Source organism: Mustela nivalis (genome assembly GCF_964662115.1).
Source record: "Mustela nivalis genome assembly, chromosome: 12".
Lineage (NCBI taxonomy): Eukaryota > Metazoa > Chordata > Mammalia > Carnivora > Mustelidae > Mustela > Mustela nivalis.
In genome coordinates this window covers 54,620,523-54,647,094 of record NC_139031.1, presented here as the reverse complement: position 1 = coordinate 54,647,094, position 26,572 = coordinate 54,620,523, and the positions used below count along the sequence as shown (strand labels likewise).

The window sequence follows — 26,572 nt, the reverse complement described above, 5'->3', positions numbered from 1 at the left end:
CACCACCAAAACAATGTCCAGTTTGATAATGGCTACTAGAAACAAAGAACAAGAAATTCTTTCCTAAGAAAGCTAGACTGAGTTAATAGAAGACAACTGTGGTGAAGAAATTCTATTTCAAGAAAATGAATCAACGATCTAGAAGCATATAACAAAGAACTCCCAGCAATAGCCCATTTACAACTCTTTCTTAACTATGAGTTTACTGAGGCAAAGCATATATAATCAAACACAAAAATAATTAGACTCAGTAAACTTAGTAATCACTAACCCTCTAATATGTCTGATAGATGAGAAAGCTATGACTTACAGAAAACTAGCTACTTATACACACACTAAGCAACCTGCAGAAACAAGTCTAGAACACACTTCTTCCCATTCTTAGTCCAGTGTTCGTTTTACCATACTTTCCTCCATTATACGGTATAAAAATGTAAAGCACATGCTATTAAGTAGTTCAGACCACAAGCTCTGTTTAAAAGCAAACAGCAACTTTTTAAAATACTCATCATCTATCCACTCAGGCAGTAAAATATCCTTTTCTTTTTAATTTAAATAAGTAGTAACAACATCAAAATTGTAACAGGATTATCTTATTAACAAACATCCTTAAAAAGAATTTGGCTGCATGTTCAACATATTAGCAAACAGAAATATGAGAAATATAAAGATTATCTTTAAACATATTTTTACCTAATTTCTTTCATAAATTATTTCTTGATCTTCCTGCTCTCCAAGTACTGTTTCTAAATTTCAAAAAAACTGTTTTAAAAACAGAGTCATAATTTTAGAAAGTACATACCATCCATATGATATATTGATTAATATAATCAGGATCACTGAGTTGATTTATTAATGGAAGAAGAATTCCTCGTGCAAGAATTTCCTGGACAAAAATTGTAAAAAAACAAAAACAAATTTAAACTAATATATTTATCAAATCACTAGGTAATGTAAATAACACAATGCTGTTACTTAAGAAAGGTACGATACACATTAAACCCGAAAGCCAAAACAATCTTATAAAAAGATGAACTAATACACCTCAGTTAAAATAAGTGAGATGAAGCTACCTATACCAACCTGGATATATCTCCACAATGGCATCTAGTGTTGAGTGGAAAAAAGCAAAAGGGTAGCTGTAGTATGTTAGCATTTACATCAATTTTTAAAAAGGCAAAACAAAAAAGGTACCATATGTATTTATGAATCCTTACATCTATATTAGAAGTATAAAAATAAAAAATTAAAAAATTAAAAAAAATACACAACCAATTTTAGAACAGTAGTTACCTTCAAGAGAGGAACAGAGCTACTAAAGTAAAACATTAACATTGGTTAAATTTGGGTAGTTGGTACATAAATGTCTACTGTATTATTCTCTATACTTGTTTGTGTTTGAAATCTTTCCTAATAGAAAATAAAATAGTATGTTAATTATTCATCTTTCTCTAGAATAGATCCTCCCATTTTTTATAGCTATTTATGCTCCTACCTACTAAAATCCTGCTCTTCCTCCCAGGACTGACTACAGAATAAAATCTCCAACTGAAAAAGCCTTGATCATTTCAGCTAAGTATTTTTGTATTTTCATTTTTAAAATATACCCATGCCCTGAATTTATGGGATTTGTCACTTATCATCCTCTATGTAACTGTCTGTTTTCTACTTCTAGAAATGCTACCACTATCTAGGAATGTTCAGCATACGAATGACACCTGTCAAGTGATCTACTAATTTGTCAATCTTCAAAACTATTTACTCAAGGTCATATTCCTCAACATGGCAGGCATTACATAAATAGTAAAGGGATGGAAATGAAGAGTTTAGTGCTGATTCTATTAATACCACAACTTCACCCATTATTAATCTTTATTCTTTTATGCATGCTGATACATAAATCTATGAAATACCATTTCTAAAGAAAACTGGAAAAAGACTAAGTGACTGTAATTTTAACAGAATATTTTACTTTTCTAATTAAAGGGCCAATTTATTCCTTTTGTCAAGATCTCTAACTTATCTGGTCCATTTTCTGATATAATCTCATAAAAGGCAGCATTCACTTTATTTTCCTTTAGAGAGCTATTTTATATAAACTCTACTTTTGTAAGCTGTGTAAGTCTCTGAAAACTATTACCAATGATGAATTAACATTTCCAAAAGGCAATCATGAAGGTTCCAGAAACTTTTTTAATTATTTACTTACTTTCTTTTCTTCGTATCTTTTAAGTAATCTTTACACCCAATGTGGGGCTCAACCTCACAACCCCAGATTAAGAGTAGCATGTTTTACCAAGAGGTGCCAGGCACCTCTTATTTATTTTTACTAATTAATTTTTTTCAGTAATCTCTACATCGAATGTGGGATGTTAACTTTTAGAAGTATCTTTTGAGACATCTTACAATCTCAAATTATGAGGAATTGTTTAGGGGTGCCTGGGTGGCTCAACTGTCAGCCATCTGCCTTCAGCTCAGGTCATGATCCGATGATCCGAGGGTCCTGAGATCAAGCCCTGCATCAGGTTGCCTGCCCAGTGGGAAGCCTGCTTCTCCTTCTCCCACTCCTCCTGCTTGTATTCCCTCTCTCACGGTCTCTCTCTTCACGTAAATAAATAAAATATTTTTTAAAAGGAGGAGGAGGAGGAGGAATTGTTTATTCTTTTAAGATTAGTTTTAGTCTCCAACTTCTTAAAAATTATATTATTTACATAATTCTTTCCTTCAAATTCTCTCTGGCCACAAATGTTCAAATTTAAAAATGTGCTTTGTAAGGAGAAAATTCATAAACAAAACTATGTTTCTCGAAAGTTTCTTTTCAAAGTAAGAAATAAAAAGCACATGGGGAATAACTGTGAATAAATTTAATGCTTCTCATTAGTCAATGCTATTAGTCAGCCTGTCTTAGAAAATTACATTGATCTTCTAATTTGCCTCATGAAAGGGTTTGGTTAGTCAAGATGTAATCATATGACTCAACAATTTCTATACAGGTTCTAGTGAGAGCTCTAAATATTCCAAAATAAGTAGCCATAGCCATAGCCATGTAATTTCTACCTTAAGACAAGCACCAGCTGTCAAATATGAAGGCTTAAAAGCTACAAAATCACTGAGGCCATGAATCTTTAAATAAATAAAGCGTGGTAATGGACAGAAAGCAAGACAATTAAAGAGCAATTACTGTAGTCAAATGCTATGATTTGTACAATTTCTATAAAAGATCCATATAAAGGAAAGAAGTAAGAACTCTTTACAATGTTATTTAATCTAAACAAAACCATCTTTAGGAAAACTTAAATTACCAACAAAAGAAAACTGATAAAGAATTAGCAAGTTACAAGAGAAAAACCTGATTTGCTGAATGCAGGACTCTGTAATTACATACAATCAGATTCAACCATAAAGACAGACCAATCTACAGCAAAACATATTTGCTGTATATAATCCTATATGCTTTAAATGATAACCTCATGTAACAAGGCAGATCTTCATTCATGTCTCCTAAGAGTCAGCTTCATCTTCAGGAGCCGCAGTAATATGTGCACCTTCAGCAAGAAGGGCAAAAAGTTTCCCCTCATTAAAACTAATTCTCTGGGGCACCTGGGTGGCTCAGTGGGTTAAAGCCTCTGCCTTCAGCTCAGGTCATGATCTCTGGATCCTGGGATCGAGCCCCGCTTTGGGCTCTCTGCTCAGCAGGGAGCCTGCTTCCTTCTCTCTCTCTCTCTCTCTCTGCCTGCCTCTCTGCCTACTTGTGATCTGTCAAATCAATAAATAAAATCTTAAAAAAAACAAAAAACAAAAAACAAAAAACTAATTCTCTGACAGGGTATGTGCTATGTGCCAGGCACTGTGATAACCACGAGGTACATGATGATGATACAGATAGGGCCTATGTCCTAATGGGCCTTACAGTACTACCAGGGAGGGGGAAGGCATCAAGTTAAGTAAATTATAATATTAAAATATGATATATGCTTTGGGGCACCTGGGTGGCTCAGTGGTTTGGGCTGCTGCCTTTGGCTCGGGTCATGATCTCAGGGTCCTGGGATCGAGCCCAGCATCGGGCTCCCTGCTCCGCAGGAAGCCTGCTTCCCTCTCTCTCTCTCTCTGCCTGCCTCTCTGCCTACTTGTGATCTCCGTCTTTCAAATAAATAAATAAAATCTTTAAAAAAAAAAAAAATAAAATATGATATATGCTTTGAAGGAAAAAAAATTATGTACTTACCTACAGTAATAGGGAATTATGAGGGCACTTTAGATTGGGTGGTCAGGGTCGGCATTTCTGAACAAGTGGGATATGAGGGGTGAATATAACTTAGCCAAGAGAATATGGGCAATCATTTTGACCAGAAAAAAAAAAAAAAAAAAAGAGTACGAGGTGGGCCCTACAGTAGGAGAAAATGGCACTTCTGGAGAAGACAGCATAGTTGGAATACAGTGACAGCATGGCACAAAGACCAGAAAGGTAAACAAAGTCCTTGTAAACCTCTGGAAGAACTCGAGATGGGAAATATTTGCTGGATGGTCACAGCCTTTACTAGGATGGAGAGGAGACTAAAAGGCAAGACAGGACATGGAAACAAGAGTAAGATTTCCATTTTGAACATTTAAAGTTTAAAAGGACTGTGAGCCAATTGAATGGCAATTTCAGTGAGCAGCTAATCAGAGGCAGCTAAAGTTCAGAAGAAAAGTCTGTACGACAGATATAAATTGGAAAGTCACTAGCACTTGGAAAGTACTTAAAGCCACAGGAATGGATGAGCAAAAAAGAGGGCTCAGGCCTAAAGAACTTGTAAATTTGAAATTAAATACAAGAGGAGTTAAAACATGTAAAAATAACTAAATAGGAGACCAAAGGAAGAGAAAAATCAGGACAGCAATGACATGGAACGCAAGCAAAGACAAAATTTCAAGAGGGAAAAGTTTGCCAGCCATGTGAAAGTTGCTGAGACACTGCCCAGTAGCAGCTGTCTAGTGAACCAGGTAGACAAAGATTCTGCTGCCAAACAAATACTCAACACAAATGAGTACTGTAACTGATTTAGCAGTGTCTTCTTTCAATGGCAGAGGTGAATCTACAGATAGACGTGTCAGGTATTTACTGCCCTTAATAATGACTAGCCCAAATAATTGGTCTTAACAATACATCATTTATCAGGTATTTCCCATTAAAACCAAGCGTTTACTACTCAATTCACAGCACCACTACCCTACTTAAGTATACTGAACTCAAGTTAGGTAGGTACTAAGAAATTGTTGGTATTGCTTAAATAATAACATACGAGTATAAAAGCACACCTCAGGAATTGGCATCTATTTTGCTGGATGGCAGACAAAAAGATCCTAACTTTCATTTTCATATAAATTAGACACTTAAAACCCATTCGACCAGCATAAGGGTTGTACCTAACTAGCATTATCTCAGTCACAACCAGCAATCAAAACAAGAGTTATTCCTTTACATCTGTAATAAAATTTTTTTTAAGAAGATTTACTTGTTTGTTTATTTATTTATTTGACACAAAGAGAGAGTACAAGCAGAGGGAGAGGGAGAAGCAGACTCCCTGCTGAGCAGAGAGCCTTATGCAGGACTTGATCCCAGGACCCTGACATCATGACCTGAGCTGAAGGCAGCCCCTTAACTGACTGAGCCACCAAGGTGCCCTGTATATAGAATTTTACTCTGATGTTTATATTGGGGGAATAAAAAGTCCAAGACTACTGTTCTCATCTACTTTAACTCATTTTCTAATTATAAGCAGAATCATAGCTGCTTAGTTTTTTTTTTTTTTTTTTTGGTAAGTTTCTATCCAAAAGTGTTATTTTAATTAACCTAATTCCAGTAAGTTTATAGGTAAAGCTATATTAAACAAAATTTAAAACGTATCTTTGCTATAACCCAAAATCCCCGTACTGAACTCTAAGTCAAACAGTTCTCAAAGTATTGTCCAGGGATCTCTGGGGGATGGAAGGAGACAAGCACAGAGTGATATTTTCAAAAAGGAACATGATGGTGTGATGATAGAAATCAAGTAATGGAATGTGTGCCTGTATAGTCTTGTGTTTCAAAATTTCTTAGTTTTAACTTATATACAGTAAATGATGATAAATAAAGCCCATGTGAACAAAAGCACTTTGAGGTCCTCAATAATTTTTAAGAATTTAATGGGGTCCTGAAACCAATACTTTGAGAATTACTATACAAAGTTTCTTTATAGCCATTTATTTGATATGAGTTTAAGCTTGCTTACCCTGACAAAGTATCGCATGATCTTGTTCTGGAAATCTCCAGGAGGTAGCAATAAATATAATAAGACCTCACACAAATCCCTTAGGAATCCTAGAAATGAAAAAGCTAGCTATAATAACATTAGAAAATAAAATCTCCACCGACTTGTGATTAAAAAAACACATAAAGGCATAAATAAGTAGTTTCCCAATTATAGCAGCTTATTATTTTAATAATTAATTAGTACAAATCAGTATTGATTAAATTTTTTCATTATTCTCTAAACAGTAACGATTCACTAATCAAACTAATTTTTTTTTTATTCTGCTCAGTTTTACTGTGTTTTTGAATCACTGAGAAACTTCAATTATCAAAGTGTTTCGCCCCAAAACAGTTATGGTTGTACCAAGTACTCTACACTTCTACTACACATTACCTTTGTGTACTTACAAGCTATTTGCATATTTTAAAATATACTTGTAATTCTTCTTTCAAGAAAGAACCTCCACTATCCTGGTAGGTAATAAGGAAAGAAAAAGAATATGCTCTTCTACTTTACTACTTCCTTGATTTACATGAAAGTACTACAAATCACTGTATTTCTTATACTTAGCTATTATTTCATGCCAGTGTTAATGAAATGACAATTAAAAATTCAACAGTAGTGTAAATATAAAGAAAAGAAGAAAAAGGAGAGTAAGCGCACAATTTAAAAATCGAAGAAAACAATTTCCACAACTAGAACAACTTCTCTGTAGTACATATGCTGACACTTGCTGGGAACAGAATTATATAGCTGATCCTGTTAATCCAAAATGCGCCAAGTAGCAAAGACTCTTTCTGAGAGGCTACAAAACTAGGAAAAGATAACCTCCTCAGTGAAAGCTTATCAGTCTAACCTCTCACAAAGAAAAGACAAGTCCATTCTACCCCATAAGATGTATTTGAAATCATTATACTCATTCTCTTAGAAAATATTTTAGGGTAATAGGTATACTCTTGAAGTAGAATTGATAAATTCAAGGAAAAGATAAACTACTATATATCCTAAAAAGTAAATTTAGTTATAAATTGTTTGTGCCTGCTCTATTTTAAAAGAAGAGAAGTAATCTTTAATTACCATCTTTAAATTTTAAAGATGACTTTTAAAAACAGAGAAAAAAATCTGAAAACTATTTTTAAGAGTTAAAAATTAAGATGACTAGTGACAGTGTCTATACTATGCTACCCATCCTGTAAGAATAATTTCACCCTTTACCCGTATTTTGTTCCCTGGCTCTGCTAACTTGTCTCTAACCAATATAAACGGTTACTATTCTCCAAAGAGTTAAACTGAGAAGAAAACCTTCTTCATCTTTGGGAGAAGTGCACACTAGATCACGGCAAACATCCTTCTCCATTTCAACTTCAACTTCAAAGAAAGTATCCACCAGATCTTCTGCTGTACCTGCACAAAGAAAAGAATAAAACATAAAGAATGATAAAGACATATTTTAAATAAAGTCCTAATTTTCAAAGGGAATAAAGGTATTACCTTTTGCTTGATCATCTTTCTCTGTTATCTTCTGTTGAGCCTTTCTGAATACTCGTAGGTGTGTGCCAAAATCATCTACAATACGTGTAGTAAAATAAGGTTGCCAGTCTATTTCTTTTGACCTTATAAAAAACACATTAGATAAAAGCATTATATAATTTTTTTATCAAAAAGTTAAAGTAAGTTAATTTTAATGACTAATTAAACAACACCATTACCAGAGAGATTAAATTTATTTACACTAAGATTTGTTTACTTAATTTCTATTACATCTCAGTCTTCCCTTTCACAAGACCCAAGGTATATCAAATCTACTTGGCCAAGTCTTTGAACAATATTATTTTAAGTATTTTATGTGCCAAGGCTTTAAAATACTACGTAAGTGCTTAAAATACAAAGAAAAAACTTTTTTCCAGTTCAATCTAAAATTCTGACCCCAAGTATATCATGTATTTCTCAGCCAGACAGAACATACTAGGGATTCCAAATGGTTTTCCTTGCTTTTAGAAGAGCATTTGAGACACTTCTTGGTTCTTTCTGAACCCTTTCTGAATGCTCTACATTCTTCTTAGTTATACAGCCCAATTCTGAACCAAATACCTTTGGTATGAGTCTCACTGGTTTCTGTTTGCAGATACTAGCACTTGAACACTTGACCATTTGGAATAATAGGTCTTAAAGAATGATACAAAATACCACAATACTCATGAAAAAGGTGATTATTAATTTTATTAAGTTACCTATTACTCTACCTTAAAAGTAACAAACCTCAAGAAACACTGCTAATTTAGTCCATCCCGTGAAATAGTAACAAATAAAACAGATAAGCCAAAAGCAGTATACACCTCTCCTTGGATTGATATTTTTAAACAAGTTTTTTTTTTTTTTTTTTTTGGTGAATTTTCCTTAAATTAGCACTCAAATTAATTTACCTTTTTAGGAACATACCAAATAGATAAAAGAATCTATTTATTCATGAAGATGCTGGGCAGCAGAGGAGCAAAGAAAAAGTATACTATAATTCACTGTTATTTACCCAAACTTATATAATAAAGAAGCTAGTGAAGAAATTAACTTGATTACTGTCTCATTTTGAGAGAAAACGTAAAGGTGTTAATGGCTTTGAGGAATATAACAGATGCCTATTTTCAAAAACATAAGTTATTAACACTCATCTTTTTTTAAATACACAACTATAATTTTGTTACACATGTGGGAAGAAAGACTAAATTATTAAGTACATGAACACAGAAACAAATTAACATTAAAAAGGTAACCTGTACTCAGGAACCTGAGAAGGGGTTAACATTACTTAAAATACTACAAGAGCCATCATACATAAGCATATATTAACTTTGGTAACAATACTTGGACTCAACATAAAACCAAAAAGAAAATTTAAACCTAGCAGTCTCTAGAGTCTCCTTTTCACTTATTAAAAACAAAAAACAAAAAACCACAATCTGTATAAGCATCTTTCAAAAGTTTTTACATGAATTATTGGTAAAAAAAAAAATCATCCACATCTAAAAATTTTATAACAGAATTTAGTTGGTACAGGCCATTGCTCATTTTATCCGTAAAAGGTTCATTCTAACAAATTTAGAAGAAAGCTGAATATATAATCTTTCAAATTATATCTGTTTTGTTTCATGGTATAATGTTATTTATATAATTTATTGAAGTTTTCAAACAAAATAAAATTTACTAATTTTAGAAGGCATTTTAAACCCATCTCAACTCATTACAGACGATATAACATTGACAATAAGTGAAAATAAACAAGCAATGAAAATACATAAAATTTATTTTAAATTTAAAATAGGGATTTCTAGGGACGCCTGAGTGGCTCAGTTGGTTAAGCAGCTGCCTTCGGCTCGGATCATGATCCCAGCGTCCTGGGATCGAGTCCCACATCGGGCTCCTTGCTCAGCGGGGAGCCTGCTTCTCCCTCTGCCTCTGCCTGCCATTCTGTCTGCCTGTGCTCGCTCTCTCCCCATCTCTCTCTGATAAATAAATAAAATCTTTAAAAATAAAATAAAATAAAATAAAATAAAATAGGGATTTCTACAGATATGTTTCAGGGTGGAAAAAACCAGGAACAGTATTCTGTATCTCCACCTAAGATCATTATTTTCCCTTTGCTTGACTCATTTCCACTGAATAATGTGCAAATTTAATATAAGTCTCAACTCAAAGGAACTTTTTTAGGTTAGGAAGGTTAAGAACAACAGTAGTACATTGCTTCCCTTTGTAAATCAGGAAAACATCTACTAACAATTTCTGGTGGTATCTGTCTTAACAAAATTTGAAAATATTCTCATGACAGTGTACTTTCTAAAATTAGACTGTACTGACAAACACGTACTAAATGGAACATGAATATAAAAATTAAAAAGTCATTCAATTTACCTAATAGCCATATTTCTTCTATTAATCCATATGTAGTTTTCTAGTAGAGCTCTTAGTATCTATTATTCTTAAATTATGCCTCTAGTCAAGACTTTTTTTTAAAAAAAGATTTATCTATTTATTTATTTGAGAAAGAGAGAGAGAGAGAGAGAGAGAGAGAGAACATGCTAGCACTAGAGTGGGGGTAAGGGGAAGGAAGAGGGGGAGAGAGAATCAAAACCAGCCTCCACATCCAGTGCAGAGCTAAAGGCAGGGCCCACTCTCATGACCTTAGCCGAAATCAAGAGTGGGATGCTCAACTAACTGAGCCATCCAAGTACCCTTATGGTCAAGGCTCTTTTTCACTTTGTTTAAAGTATTCCCCTAAATGATTCCTATTCTAATAAAAGCACCTAGATTATTACAATAAATCCTATTACCTACACTTTCATATCATTACTATTATAAGCTTTCCTTTCCTGAACTTAAATAGAGGAGAAGATTATTTCCTATATGACCAAGAGAATCAGTAATATATTCAACCTTACCTTGAAAACATAAAATTCATAGTAGGCCCCTAAAGCTTATGTATCTTGATAGAACAGTTTCAAGAATTACAGAAGTTAACTACGGATGTGAACAAGTAAGGAAGTTTTATTAAAGTACAAGAGCAAAAACCAAACAAGTATACCTCTCTCAACATATTTTTTCCATGCCTTTATCTCATTCCCTAATGCCAGCATTCTATTACTTTAAATGGTCTTTTTTTGGCCTTTTTACTTTAAATGGTCTTTTACTTTAAATGGTCTCCCACATCCACCTTTGTCTCCTCTCCATTCTGTTTTCCATAGAACAACCAGAGTGATTTTTTAAATATACAAATATGATAGTACAAAATAAGAAATTCAAAAACTGTTCAGTAACTCCCCATCAATTTTCAGGCTAAGCATGACTACTTTCTCTAAGATCTTGCATACCCAGGAGGACTATGCTTACTTCCGCATCACCATCTCTTCCACCTTCTTTCCTTTCTGTTCTACTGACTTATAGGCTTTAATTCCATTTCTCAAATATATCTTATCTCAGAGCCTTTGGACAGCCTAATCCCTCTGCCAAGTTTGCTCACCCCTGCCCACTCTTCACATACTTCCCTGCTCTCCCCCACATTGACTTGACAATTCCCACTTCAGAGTTCATCTAAAATATCTATTCCACATGGCAGCCTTCAATGCCCCTCAGCTTTCTCTCTCTCTGCCATATTCCTTCAGCCTAGGTATGGATCTCCAGTTATACATTCCCATGGCACCAAATTTGTCACATTGCACAGCACTTTCAACCTACAGTTAAATAATTTAACTGGTGAGATAAATTCAACTACTCAACTGCTGATAAAAATCTCAGGAAGCAAGAGACTCGTTTTATTCTGCAGTGGTATCTCCCGTGGCTAAATAATGTATTGAACATTGGAGACACTTGATACATAGTGATTTACTGATTCCTTTTTCAGGGTCAAAACACTGTTAATAGGTGCCTCCCGGAGAAAGGCAACATGAGGTGCTTATGACGGACTCTTTACTCCTTAAAGTTCTGAAACAGAACATAAAGTGAGGAGCTCCTTTTGCCTTTCTAAATCCTTAAACTATATAATGCTAATATCAAAAAAATCCAATGAATATTCCAAACACGTGGGCTGACAATGAGATTATATAAATTGCTTCACTGGTTCCATCAATGGAATGAGCAATGTACAACTCATCACCAGTAATGCAAAAAATACACCAAAATCAATTAAGGATTTCTGTAAAAGAGCACTGGATTGGCATATATATGTCTCTAATTCAAGTAAAACATTCACCATTTCATTTGTTGTGAAATTCAGCAAATCACCTCACTTCCCAGGGTTTGTTCTCTTTAAGGACACTTAGAACTTTAAGAATCCATGATTATAGTACCTGAACACCCATCTAAGCATGTGTAATACACACACACACACACAGAGTATGTGGGAAATTGCTAAATGGTGAGTAAATCAAAATATCTGATCAAAAGAGAGAGTCATGAATATATTTCATTTTAACTTAAATTATATAAATCTTTCAATATAAGACTAAGACCTTTTATTTCACTAAGGTTTTGCCAAGAGATATTAATGTGGCTTTTGTCTTTAATAAAACATTACAACACTGCAACAGTTATAGTATCCAGTTTCTTTTAAATGGCATGACAACTAATGACACTTCTGAACGACTCTGAATGCATAGTCTTAATGAATCTTAATCTTAATGAATGTCTCTGAAATGGGAGAAAGAAAGGATTTAGGAATGAGCAAAAGGAGGAAATGAGCATGGTATATGCAAGGGTCACCATGAGTAGACTTGCCTGACTAGAGAAGTGGGTAGCTGGATTTGGCAGTAAACGTAATCTTCACATTCTTGGCAGAATACTTTACTGGAAAAGGTCTTTTCTATCAAAATGATACCAAAAAACCCTGATTTTCCCACATGAACAATCCTATAATAAATGTTACATTCCTGATGCCACACTATATTTTCTCAGAAATGACTACTAAGACCTTATTTGAAAACAATAAAAAGGGGACTATATATTGCATAGTGTGTATATATGTCTTCTATGTAAAAAACAAAAAAAGAAAAAAAAATTGGCTTTTTTTTTTTAAATCTTTAGTAAAATTCCTAGTTTTTCTGTATAGATTTTAACAAGCAAGCATCTTTGAGAAGATTTTAAGGAGAGTTTTATTCGAGGAGAGGGCTTTTGATCAACTGATCCACAGATATTTTTTGCTGAAAGCAGGTAGTGTCCTAAAGAAGAATCCCTTCTTCCTTGAGCCACCGAATCAGGCAGTAACTTACCCTCATAATTCCCTTTTAGAAAGGATATACTCTTTATAATACATAAACCTTTACTTGTTTCCATCCTTCAGGAGCCCTTGAAGGAATACTTTGCTATCATGTCAAAAACTTCAGCCTGAAATTCAATTTTGAGCAGATTCTTAAGGCACACAATTGTAAACTTGCTTCTAAACCCATTAAAAGAATTGCCCTTCTTCCAATCTCCATTTATTCATAATACATGTTACCATAACCACTTCACTACAGCACCTTTGTTTCCCTTTTAAAATTACTTTAAAAAATCAAATTATAAGGTTAAGTATAAAAGAAGGTAACATTTTTTTTACAACATTCCTGAACTTACATGAAATTTATTGTTGCTCTCTACCATAATCCTCAAATATATGTAGAAAATTCCTCTTTTACAAGAACTAAATTAGCAATCACAAGGAATTGCTGCTCCCTTCATTGGCTGCTCCTCTTCACAGCTGGAGGGGGAGAAAAAGTGGGAGAGCAAAATGTGCACATCTCTTTTCTAGTTCCACCTTCAGTGACTTCCTGACAATAGTTGAAAATCAACCATGGTGGGGAAATTTAAAGTAGACTTCTAAAACTACAAATATATTGTTTTCCACATTCTGTAAAGAATAGCAGTCATCCGGATAATCAAATAAAAATTTCTGATAGAAGACTTAACCATCAAAAAAAGATTAGTCTACTGAATGTCCTTTATGTCTGAAATTAAGCATTCTTTCTGACCACATAGAAATATAAAGAGGTATAAAAACTTTATTATGATCCTATTCTAAGACTTCCTACTAGCAAAATAATAGAAAAGTACTTTAATTCCTAAGTAAATTAAATCTAATTACCAACATTAGACACTATAAAAAATAACTCCCCAAATGGTATTCAAAATGTAAGGTTTTACGGAATATATGAGCCCATGTTTTCACGACAGGGTATGACTGGCAAAACAAAAACAAACCAAGATTAGTACTGACCTCACCAGGGAGTCTTAGTATTTTAGAACTTCAACGGATTTGAAATAATTACAAGTTGCGATCATTACAGCTCCAGACTTAAATTACTTATTCTAGATTATATAGCTAGTGAGATCAAGGTTTTGTTTAAAAAAATAAATCAGGGTTCTTAATTTTCAATTCAGTGTTTTCTTTACCTTAATAGGAACGCAAAACTTCCTGACTCTTAAAGTTACAAACAAACTGGAAGAAATGGAGAAAAATCTTAGGTATGCAGTTTTACATAACCACATTAAAGGAAATGGTATTTCGTGAAATGTAGCACTACATAAGAAGTCTAGTTCTACATCCTGTGTCCCAATGCTTCAAAGATGTTAAAGATTCAGATATTCTAAAGGATGTGGATCTCTGAATACAATGAAGAACTTAGAGAAACACCTGTGAAGCACACTCACCTATTTTAGAGCTTGAGTGTAAAGAACACAGAGCTGGAAGTCTTAGGAAAGGAAAAAAATAAATAACCTGGGGCTAGGTGTGCATCCTCCTAGGTATAATGATAAGTATGAAAAAAATTAATGCTGTTAACTATTTTAATAAACAAGATTTCTAGTAAAATGTACCTGACGAATGAAACATTCCTAGATTTAGTAGTGAAATATATTAAAATTCTGTGGGGAAAAAAGTAACATGTAAATCATAAACAGGAACACAACAAGAATTTATTGACTACTCACTAACTTGTCATGTACAAAACACTATATTAAGCATTATTTTCCAGATCACTTTCTGAAGACATAAAGGAACAGTGACTGCCTATACAAAACACATAATCTATAGTTGTAAAAAAAAATTATTCTTATATGTTCCTAAGAATGTAAAAAATGGAGAAACAGGAAAATTTAGTTTAAAAAAAGCCATCCTAGAGATCTTTATTGCTCATTAGCAAATGCTTCTGTCTATCTGTGGCTATAAAAGTAATACATTCTCATTTCGTGAAGTGTAATTTCCTTCTTTTGATTTTCAGCATCAGTTATAATCAGCCATAAATCCACAATCTAAAGATCAGTTAATATTTTAGTGTATTTCCTATCAGTCTCTTTCCTATGCATGCATATTGACAGTTTTTTACACAGCCAAAATCATATACTATATTACATGATTTTTATTCTAAAATATTTCCTATTTGTTTAGCAACACTTCCTAAATATTTTATTTTTTTAAGATTTTTTTAAAATTTATTTATTTGACAGGCAGAGATCACAAGCAGGCAGAGAGGCAGATGGGGGTGGGGGGGAGTAGGCTCCCTGCTGAGCAGAGAGCCTGATGCGGGGCCAATCCCAGGACCGGGACCATGACCTGAGCCTAAGGCAGAGGCTTTAACCCACTGAGATACCCAGGCGCCCCAACAACACTTCCTAAATATTTTAATAACTACAAAACTATTTCGGGGTTAGAAAATTTCTCTCTAATGGGCCAAAGAGCAACTATTTCAGGCTTTGCAGACGACACTGTCTAGGGTCACAACTAGTCAATTCTACTACTGTAGTACAAAAGCAGCCATGGACAAAATGCAAACAAATCAGTGTGACTGTCCAATAAAATTGTATTTTCAAAACCTGACTATAGCACACTCCATTTAATATTAAAATTACAAATAACCTAATTTAAAAATGGGAAAAAGATCTGAAAACACATGCTCTAAAGAAGCTATACAAATGACTTGTAAGCATATGAAAAGATGCTCGATATCATTACCTATCAGGAAGATGCAAATCAAAACCATAATGAAATATTACTTCACACCTACTAGGATGCTATAATCTAAAAGAGACAAAATCATGGGCACCTGGCTGGTTCAGTCAGTAGAACATGTGACTCTCAATCTCAAAGTCGTGAGTTCAAGCCCCACATGGGTTACAAAGAGTACTTAAATAAATAAAACTTGAAGAAAAAAACAACATGCAAAATCAAGTATAAGCAAGGATATGGAGAAAATGGAACCCTCATACAGTGCTGTTGAGAATATGCAGCCACTTTGGAAAACAATTTGCACTTCCTCAAAGGTTAAAGAGTTACCACATGATGCCCGGCTAGCTCAGTCGGTAGAGCATGAGATTCTTAAAGAGTTACCACATGATATAGGAATTCTACTCCTATATATCCAAGAGAAATGAAAACACATGTCCACAGTAAAACCTGTATATGAATGTTCATAGTAGCATTCTTCATAATATCCAGAAAGTAGAAACAATCCCTATGTCCACATGTCCATGGATAAACAAAATGTAGTTTATGCCTATACAGTGAAATATTATTCAGCATTAGGAAAGAATAAGTAATAACATTTGCTACAACATGGATAAACCTTGAAAACATTGTACTAAGTGAAAGATGCCAGTCATAAAAGAACACAGACGGTATTATTCCCCTCATATAAAATGTCCAAAATTGGCAAAACCGGAGAGAAATAAAGTAGATAAGTGGCTGACTAGAGCTAGAAACTTTGGGGGGAATGAAGGGAGTGAATGAAAGTGGATACAAGGTTTCTTGTGGAATCATTCAAATGTTCTTAAATTGATTGTGATGAAGGGTACGCAACTCTATAAATATATTAAAAGCCACTAACTTTAAGTGGGTAAACTGTGTGCTATGTGAATTACATAACTATACAATTAACAAACCCCTTATCTATTCTACACATGCAAAAACATTAACTTACTGCCCCTTCTTTTAAATACTTAATGGCTCCTAATTATTTTTGCTAATTGTAGTAAATATGACAATAATTACCTTTCTAGTTAAAGTCAGTTTTAAGCTAAGTTTTCAAAAGGCAAAGAATGTAAAATGGCAAAAGAACTTTACTGTTGCAAATATCCATTATTTGAGTCATGCCTGCCTTTTGGACAAGTCTAAACACATGGTCTATTAGTTCTACAGCAAAATGGTTAGTGAGAAAAATGGTTAAATTTTCAAAACATATCCCCCCTTGTTCCAGAAAGAATACTATCATTAGTATTACAACCACTGAATCTTGGAATCTGCCTACCCGTACCTCCTCCTGCCATGGGAAAACCCTTTAGGAAGAATACAGTGGCATTAGAATATATCTACTTTCTGCTAATCTTGGGGTAAAGGGGAACAGAGAGCAACAGCTGCCACATTTCACACCTCTTAAAGCAATAAGGTTCCTTGATCACTTGTATCTCCTTACTGCTTCTCCCATACTAACCTTATTCCCCTTCTCAGAACTTTGTTCTTTCCTAACATGTCCTTCATCCCTCTGTCTATCCCACTATTCATTCTTGAAGACCAGTTTTTTTGTTGTTGTTTTTTTTTTTAAGATTTTATTTATTTATTTGACAGAGATCACAAGTAGGCAGAGAAGCAGGCAGAGAGAGAGGAGGAAGCAGGCTCCCCGATGAGCAGAAAGCCCGATGTGGGGCTCGATCCCAGGACCCTGGGATCATGACCTGAGCCGAAGGTAGAGGCTTTAACCCACTGAACCACCCAGGCGCCCCTTGAAGACCAGTTTTAACCTCAATCCACATGAGGCCTTCATCAGTTACTCTGGTTCATTCTACCTCTAGATAAAAACCTCTCTCAGTATCACACAAATGACTACTTTCTCTCCACTGTATGTGTTTTAACACTGTCTCTACCTGCTCCTTCCCCCACAAACAAAACAAACTAAGACAAGGTCAAAGAAACTGTGTGTATATATCCTAGGAAGGTAATAAATAACAAGAAATAACAGTAACAACCAAGTTAACACTCACTCATTTGCTATGTACCAAATCCTGTAGTGTTAGACATGCACTACTCCTCTAGATTAACATTACAAGAGCCCAATGGAAGAATTATCCCATTTTACTGATGGAGAGACTGAGACACAGAAAGACATGTAACTCGCTCAATATACCACTTATTGGTTAACAAATACTTCAGGAAATGCTTTTTGGACATCATCTCATTTAACTCTCACAAGTTTGCTACAAGTATTACTATTGTTATTTTATACATGTTAAGAAATTTTAAGTATAATGTAACTCAATGGTACAGGTAGAATTATAATACAATCTCCCAGGACTCAGTCTTGTATATAATATCTTAATTGAAGGAGAAATAAAATACACAGGCTATCTCAGATTCAATCCCTAAAGCTCCAGCCTAGTTCACAGCCAGCCTCTACCACAGGGAAGTCAAGAGTGCTCTATGAAGGTTTCCATCCCCGAACTGCTACTAGAGTAACAGGTACTAATGTTAACACAAGGTGTTATCATTATAAGTACTCTCTGACATGTGATGTCATTTAACCCTGATAATCTGATAAGTAGATATGGGCTATCACCAGACTCTTAAGAATTTATGTGTTTTGCCCATTCAAGACCATACAGCTTAATAAATAAAAGCACTAAAGCTCAAAAGTGAGGACTTCAGACTCTAAGTATATCCTTCCCTCCTGTTATGTCTCAAAATTAGCATTTCATTTTATGCTGATACTCTGTGACTGCTTCCTCATTATCATTTTAAGCCTGAAAACAGCCTCAAAAGCAACTTTGTTATTATCAACCTCAATGAATGAGTAAACTAAGGCTCAAAAGAAGCTAATTAACTTGTCCAAAATCTTAAGGCAAATGAGAAAGCAAAGATATAAATTCAGTTCAGTTGAGGATGGAAGAAAATCGACTCTTCCTGCAATCACCTAAATATTCAGCTTGATAGCATACAATATTACAAAACAGGGAAAAACCAAAAACAAAACAATTTACTACATGAAGTGTAAAGAAAAAGTGATTTGGGGGAATCAAAAACAGGGAACGCACTGTTATGAAAGGTTAAAAAAAAAAAGTGGGGAAACTAAGGTGAAAAATCAGATCATAATATATCTGATATAGAATGGAGGAAAGAACACTAAACTGCTAAGAATAATCTGACTCTATTTCTTACTCTGCTTCAATTCACAGGATAATTTTGCACTGACCATTTAATCTTTCTGGACCTTAGCTTCTTCATCTCTTGTGAAATTATAAATGTCAGAGGACATTAAAAACCTAAATTTCTAAATTCCCTCATAGTTTTCAGAACATTTTCATAATTATTATTTTCATTACATTCCAGTGATCAGAAATTTTGTTTTTTTTCACTGGAGTATCTGCAGCATCTGGTTGGTACAAAGGAAGCACAAAATATTAGTTGAATGGATAGATGAATCTGATACCAACAATAACCCTGTGAGGAACACAGAACAGGGCAGATATTACTATGCTTATATCACATATGAGCAAAACCAAGATTGAAAAAGTTCAAAATACACGCTCGTAGTTCCATAGCTAAGTAGTAGAGCAGGATGCAAACTGAAGCCTCCCAATTACTAGTTCAAAGTTCTTTCCAGGTTTAAAATCTGTTATATTTCAATATATACTTAGGCAGTCAGACATATCTATAATGAACCCCTATTCCCACCTTCCCAAGGAGGAAAAAAACAGTCATTAGGATGATGTTACTATAAAAAGTAGCGAATGACTGACTCAGAAGAGGACTGAATGAATACCTAACACTCAATAATGTTATATATATGAAATAAAGGAGATAAAGTCCTATTTTTGAAGTTTGATTATTCTTTATTTTCTGTGTTCCACAGCGACTTTACACTTGTAATTAAGGCTGGCTACTCCATAAACGTCTGCTATTAGTACTAAAGGAGAAGGCGCTCAAATCTACCTCTACAAGGTTATTAATCAAACCATAAATATTACTGCAGGCCTCCGTAATGACCTGAGGTTGAGGAACTAACCTCCTACTCCAAAGCTTAGAATTAACTGAGTTACAGATGAAAAGTCCTGACAGGGCAGCCTGAGCTGGAAACATCTACGTGCACAGAGATAAAAATGCAATAAAAGCCCCAGGGCAAAGCTCTATTCTCCAAGATTGTCAAAAGTACAAGATTGTATTTCAAGAACCTAAGTAGGGAAGAAAAGAGGCTCGGCTGAAAAATAACAAAGTCAGATTTAAAAATGTTCTCATGGCCATGGCATGCAGCTTCCTGCCTTGAGGCTATAGGCTAGTAGGAAAATCTTTTAATTTAAAAAAAAAAAATCAAATTCAAATAAACATAAAATCCTTGAGGCTATAGGCTAGTAGGAAAATCTTTTAATTAAAAAAAAAATCAAATTCAAATAAACATAAAATCCTTTCTTTCAAAAATAAGTCACTTCTGTATATGAAATGGTCACCCAAAAAAATCAAGAGGTTTAAATACAATAATATAGACCAAAATATTTTTGTCACAGAGGAGGCAGTATGTAAGTGGGTTTTTTAAATGGGTTTTTTAAAGTAAGAATTTTAGTATATCTCACAAAAATTTCTTAAGGCAAACTCATAAAAATATACTCCCTTCTGAAAATAAATAAACAATATTCTCCAGTGATTTATGCTTCTTTGGTTTCCTCTCCACTGAGACTTCTATAAGGTATGTGCTAAAAGTAAAAGAGTAATTTTACTGAAACTATTTCCATGGCACTCAAATAAAACAGAGTATCTGGGTAAGAGATTTAAAAAAAAGTATTCTCAATAAGTGAGTTGAAAGTCACATGACTAGACCCTGAGGAAGACACGGACATTCAGACTGAGAGAACAGGGTTTAATAAAGATAAACATTCTGTAAATGTAAAGGTTAAATCTAAAGAAGTACAGGTTTTTAGAGCTCTAGTTCTATAATCTGTTATCTCACAATCATCTACTGTTCTACTCACCTTTAGTAATTATTACTAATTAATAATTTCCCCCTCCAACTTAAAAGTCATTTCCTTTACTGGTATAAACAATATTATTTAACTTTTTCTGGATCAGTGACCTTACCTAGTAGCAAACTGAATGAGTGCATTTTGAAGAGTCTGCCTAATTTCAAGAAGAAAAGACTCATCATCACTTAGTGTATAATACCAATACTGGACATAATCCCTCAAGGAAAACTGGATAACCTAAAACAAAAATATTGGGAAAAAACACAACTTTTTAGGATTTAAAAAGTTATGAGCAGCAAACTAAAACCTAAAAGGATTATTTACCAATTTATATATACTCTTTACATACTAAATTATGGTACCAAAAAAACTGCCTTTATTACAAAAGGATCAATATGCTAAAAAACCATTTCAAAAATTTTTAAATTATTTTGGTGTCCCAAATCACCCATTACCCAAGTTCACTTAAATCTAATACCTTTGATACTGCCAACAGCATCAACAAAATTGATTTAATACAATCAGTCAATACAGCAAGTGATACAACTTGATGTATATTACTTTTGAAAATCAGTTAAACGAAGTATGGGTTTAACTATAAAAGAAATGTTAGAATTTTAAAGAACACATTATAATAATCATATAATCAAACATCAATGAAAAATATCTGGAGAGTAATTTTTTTAATTCTAATTTTTTAATATTTTTGAAACAAATCAGGTATAACCATTTAAAAAACTATAGTACAAATTGTCTGATTTGCCAAAACACTAAGCCTATTCATCAGCTAAAGAGCATTTTAACTTAAAAATAATTAGAAACATTATCAAATATGTCAGAGAAAACTTTTCTATTAAATGCAAGTTCAAACAAAAGGCTTTAATACTATATAAACCACTTCATTATAAATGATTTCATAAATAAGGCAGCTTCTTTAAGTACAGAATCCAAGAACAGCATTATAATGACTTTCCAGCATATTACATAAATAGCAAAAATTATTTCCTAGTATTTTCAAAAGAAATACACCTTACAACACAAGATAAGGAATCCAAATACCACATACGAAAACTCACTTGCTGGAGAGGTTCATCAATAATATTGGCACCTGTCAATCTTCTATCAATCTTTATAGTCCTGGCTTCTCGTTTCATTTCTTCTAAGCACTTAAAGGAAATCACAACATTTTACTGCAAAGTTCTCTGATTTAAAGTCTGTATATTTACTTCTAACTTGCAACTTCCCTGCCATCTTCAAGTCAGGCAATAACCTTATTTCTCAAGGCTCTGTACAAAACCAAACATTTTCTAAAGTTAACACAGCTAGACACCCAGAAAAAAAAAAAAAAGCCTATTGTTATCCTCAAAAATTTCATAAAATCGGCAATATTATTTAGAATGAAAAAAAAAAAACAAAACAAAAAATGTAAGATACAATGTTGCTGTATTTCAGTGAAACTTAAAAACCATAAATTAGTGTTTCAGGTGAATCAAATTAATAGTTGTCTTTATTAAAACTCTCCTCCTCTTCTCCCTTCCCCCTCCCAGCCCATAACAGTATACAAAGTGCCATATAAATATATTTTAATTAATTTTATTTAGGGATAATTTTTAGCAACAAAAGAAAATAAATTTCTCTATTTCTCTGTAGTGTTCAGTAAATTCAGTGGCCTGGAAATAATGTGAAAAGTAGTGGGACATTCTTCAGTTAAAAAAAAATAAATAAATACAAACAAAAAACAAAAATAAAACAAAAAAAAAAGCATGAATACATATATAAAACATACCCTTCAAATTATAACATGCAACTTCCAAGGACAGGGTGAAATTCTTTTATTTCAGCAATATAAAGCTATACTATATATATTTCTATCTCTGCATTTCCTACATCTTAGCACATAATGAACAAGTTATTAACTGTAAAGTTAAGATACTGGCATCAACTCCAGATCACTTTGTCTCTCTTCACACAAGATGAAACAAACCATCCCAATACCACAAGAACTGAAGACAATGCAAGTATGAAGCCTACCTACAGTACTAAATTCCAATTTTACAGATTATGATATTAAAAAATGGAAAAAATATCAACACTCAAGATGATATAAATATAATTGGGCCTAAATTATTAAAATTATAGATACTGAATAGCCTAACTGAAAGCTGTATTTTTCAAGTCAGTTAAAAAATAATATCCATTTTCTTTTCTCTGGTTTCTTTGCAATTTATTTCATTCCATATTTTTGAAATCCTATGTCACAATAGTAGGAAGAGGCCCCAAATTTCTATCTTTTCCTAAAATTTGCCTTTCCACTCTGAACATCTAACACTACAAGTTTTCAAAGTAATCTTCTAAGCTACATTTTCTAAGCATGATTAGAAAGTGTCCCGTAAGTTTATAGTGAGCATTAGTGACATGTAGGAACATATGCCAAGACATATACAGATGATCACATTACCATCATTTCACAGAACAAGACTGTGAGGTTTTACCTTCCTTTACCCTATTTACCTTAGGAATCCCAGTTGACGTTGGAGGAAGAAATGAGTGTTCACACTGCTCTAGGTACTTCTCTGAGTTTGTTTTTCCAAAGAGGAGAGTAACCACAAAGCCCCTAGGGAAGAAAAAACTCAATTACAGAAACAAAAACAAAATTCTGTTATAACTTAACATATCTATTAACCAAAGATATTTTTCAGATTTAATAGATGGTTTATCACTCACTAAAAAATCAGTTTTTACTTTGGCAAGGCAAGTAATTGACAGTTTGTTATGTTCTGAAGTTTAAAACAACTATAAGCATTTTGTGAATTTATACAAGAATGCCTTTCAAAGTTTTTATATAAATATATTCCATATATTTCATATTTCATATATTTCATAAAGAATCCCAGGCAAAAAAATCAGCCCTCGCTAAGTAAGTAGGTTCACTAAACAACAATAAAGACAAATGAGATCTAAATCTATAGCTAAAATCACACATTTCTATAGTTCTATTAACTAATTAATGTCAGATAGTAATGTAATTTGTGATTATGGAAATAAAATAAAGGCCAAAGAAGGAGAAAAAAGATATAGCTTATAATTAGACTGGAATTTAAAAATACATATAAATACATCCCAAAGGCTGATTATTTTAAAAACAATTACAGAGTTGAGGTAAGATAAAAACTGGCTTAGAACTGTTTTACTCTAAGTACTGACTAAATGCTATCAATATTTTATATATTCAAAATTTACCAATTAAATCTAAGCACCACTAAGTAGACAGGAAACCCATAATAAAAAAACATCAAATTCTAACTTTATAATAATCTTACAACAATTCAACTGCTGTCATAACAAGAAGGGAACTATGAAAAATTAAATAGGGTCAGCCTCAACTACTAAAAGGAAGGTTCTCAAAGTCCCCTGCTTTTTGTGGCTATCTGTTGCTATTTAGTACAAGCACCACAAAAGCTGAAAGATGAGTTGAGAAAACAAAGTCAAATTAGCCCATGTCATCAATTTTGTTTTTGTTTCTTTTTTAAAAAGGTGGCCTCAGAATTTCGCCTGTCCTGCATCTGATACTATTACTAAGACTCAAGATGGCCCCATATTTCAGTTTTATCTAGTGATAAGCAGATTTACAGACATAAGTAAATGCTTATACTATGTATTTCTAAAATTATTATCATAAGAAAGACTGATAAAGTATTAACCTTTGTCCAAAGAATGATAGTAGGAAAGTAAGCTAACAGTCTAAACTTAGCACCTATTTTAGCCTTGAGGTTTAAGTAAAAACTTGAGGTTTAAGTAAAAACAGGTGCTACAAATGACTGCATCACCCAACCTAACAGAATGTCATTAAATAACCCATAAAACAGTATCAAAAGTATGCACCCAAAAAACAAACAAAAAAAAACACATAATACTGGGGTGCCTGGGTGGCTCAGTGGGTTAAGCCTCTGCCTTCAGCTCAGGTTTGATCTCAGCGTCCTGGGATCGAGCCCCGCATTGGGCTCTCTGCTCAGTGGGGAGCCTGCTTCCTCCTCTCTGCCTGCCTCTCTGCCTACATGTGATCTCTCTGTCAAATAAGCAAATAAAATCTTAAAAAAAAATAACACATAATACAAAAATCTCTAAGTGGTTTTCCTTCCAAAAGTTATCTTTATACTAGAAAATATGGAATTAGCTTTATCAGCAAAACATATATATTATCAACATTGTAGATGGTTAACTGCAGAATTTTTTTAAAAGGTGGTTTCCATAAGAAAATGTATTAATTCCTCTTAAACTTGCATTTTATAGAAGTAAAAAAAAAATCCTAAAAATTCAGATATTAAAACCAAGAAATGATTTTATTAAATGCAATTATTTTACTTGAGATTGCTATTTAAAAGCCTGCATTGTTCTTCAAATTCATAAGGCATTAAACTATACTAAGTTATATTAAAGAAAAAATAATCATGTTTTCTAATTACAGCCAAAATAGGAAAGATTTGATTCAGGAACTAGATAGTCATTGACCACAACTGAGTAATCTAGAAATGATTAATTAATCCCCTGATTATTGAAGATAATTCTGGGAGGCTTTCTAGAATTTAAATTGAAGTCCCCTTACTATGGCAGTGAATTTCACTGAGATTTACAATCTGGAACAGAACATCAGATCAGAACATTTATAATATAACATCAAACTGGAATTTCAGACCCTATAATGTGACTCTTAATATTATCTAAAGAGTTTTTAGTGACCCTAGCACACCATCCAATATCCCGCCTTATTTAAAAACTTTTACAGAACTTTAAAAGTATCTGAAAACTATTGTGCTTACTTCTTGGTAAACCTGCACACTCAGAAAAGGAGCAGGAAAGGTTGCCATGACTTTGAAGTACATGGACTCAGCACACTTCCCTCTTCCAAAACCTGATGTGGAGCACGTCAGTGTATGAGAGATGACTCTCCACCCTCCAGTCTCCAAGGCTTCCTAGGGCTCCTACTGACAAAGAAAGCTACAATTTCCTCCCTCCCTGAAATATTGGGAAATAGTCTAAAATCATTCACCTTCACTTTTGCCAAGAGCTTATTCAATTCATCAAAGAGAAGAAAGCTCTCATTTTCAGAGAAACATCTCCAAAAAACAGTCTCCCTTCCAGTCAATGAAAGCAGCCATGACTCCATGGGGAAGAAGTGCAAGCACACAGCTATGTGATTATTCTGCTTCGGTCTTCATTTGTGACAAAGAAGTGTAATTTAGGAAGCCCAGGGGGCTGCAGATCTATAGTCTTCAATCATCTTTATAGTCAATAAAGATACTCAAAATTCCATTTATCTGATTCTTATGGCTTATTTCTAATTGTTTCTGTATGCAATACTATACCCAATACCTACTTACATACAATACACACCTAATACCATACCATACCTAAGCAATTATTATAAAAGTGTTAAATATAAATTATATGCAGTTTTAGGAATAATCCTTGAGTAGAGCTTGATTTGATTCTCATTTGTCCCACAAATAGTGGGTGCAGTCCTTCTAAAATGGCCACACAGAACTTCCAAACCCTATCATGAAAAAGGTGGGAGGTGGTAAGTACATTGAGAAATCACTCCTTGAGTATCTTATACAGTCTTTCAGGCCGCATTTTTTACATTCAATTCAATTTAGCTAAGTTGTTCTCTAAGCCTATAGGTTCAAATAACTCCTCCAAATATTTGGGGCCTCAAAAGATTTTTTAAATAGAATTCAAAGGTATTCATTCCAAAAATAATTACATAAACATATCTTATATATACATACATACAGGCACACAAACACGTGCATATATAAATAGTAAAAACAAAACACTCAACTCAG

At 33.5% G+C, this 26,572-nt stretch overlaps 1 protein-coding gene across 2 annotated transcripts in view; it reads right to left on the bottom strand.

The window, feature by feature from the left end:
• The window catches only part of SNX13 (sorting nexin 13), a 131,633-nt gene that overhangs the window by 57,999 nt on the left and 47,062 nt on the right, over positions 1-26,572 (bottom strand). For both annotated transcript variants that reach the window (XM_082693002.1, XM_082693003.1), the window contains exons 3-9: positions 23,241-23,343; positions 21,806-21,895; positions 20,845-20,966; positions 7,764-7,885; positions 7,575-7,676; positions 6,252-6,340; positions 803-886 (exon numbers count right to left, since the gene is read on the bottom strand). In XM_082693002.1, the coding sequence (XP_082549128.1) occupies positions 803-886; positions 6,252-6,340; positions 7,575-7,676; positions 7,764-7,885; positions 20,845-20,966; positions 21,806-21,895; positions 23,241-23,343 (712 nt within the window). The remainder of the gene's footprint in view (positions 1-802; positions 887-6,251; positions 6,341-7,574; positions 7,677-7,763; positions 7,886-20,844; positions 20,967-21,805; positions 21,896-23,240; positions 23,344-26,572) is intronic.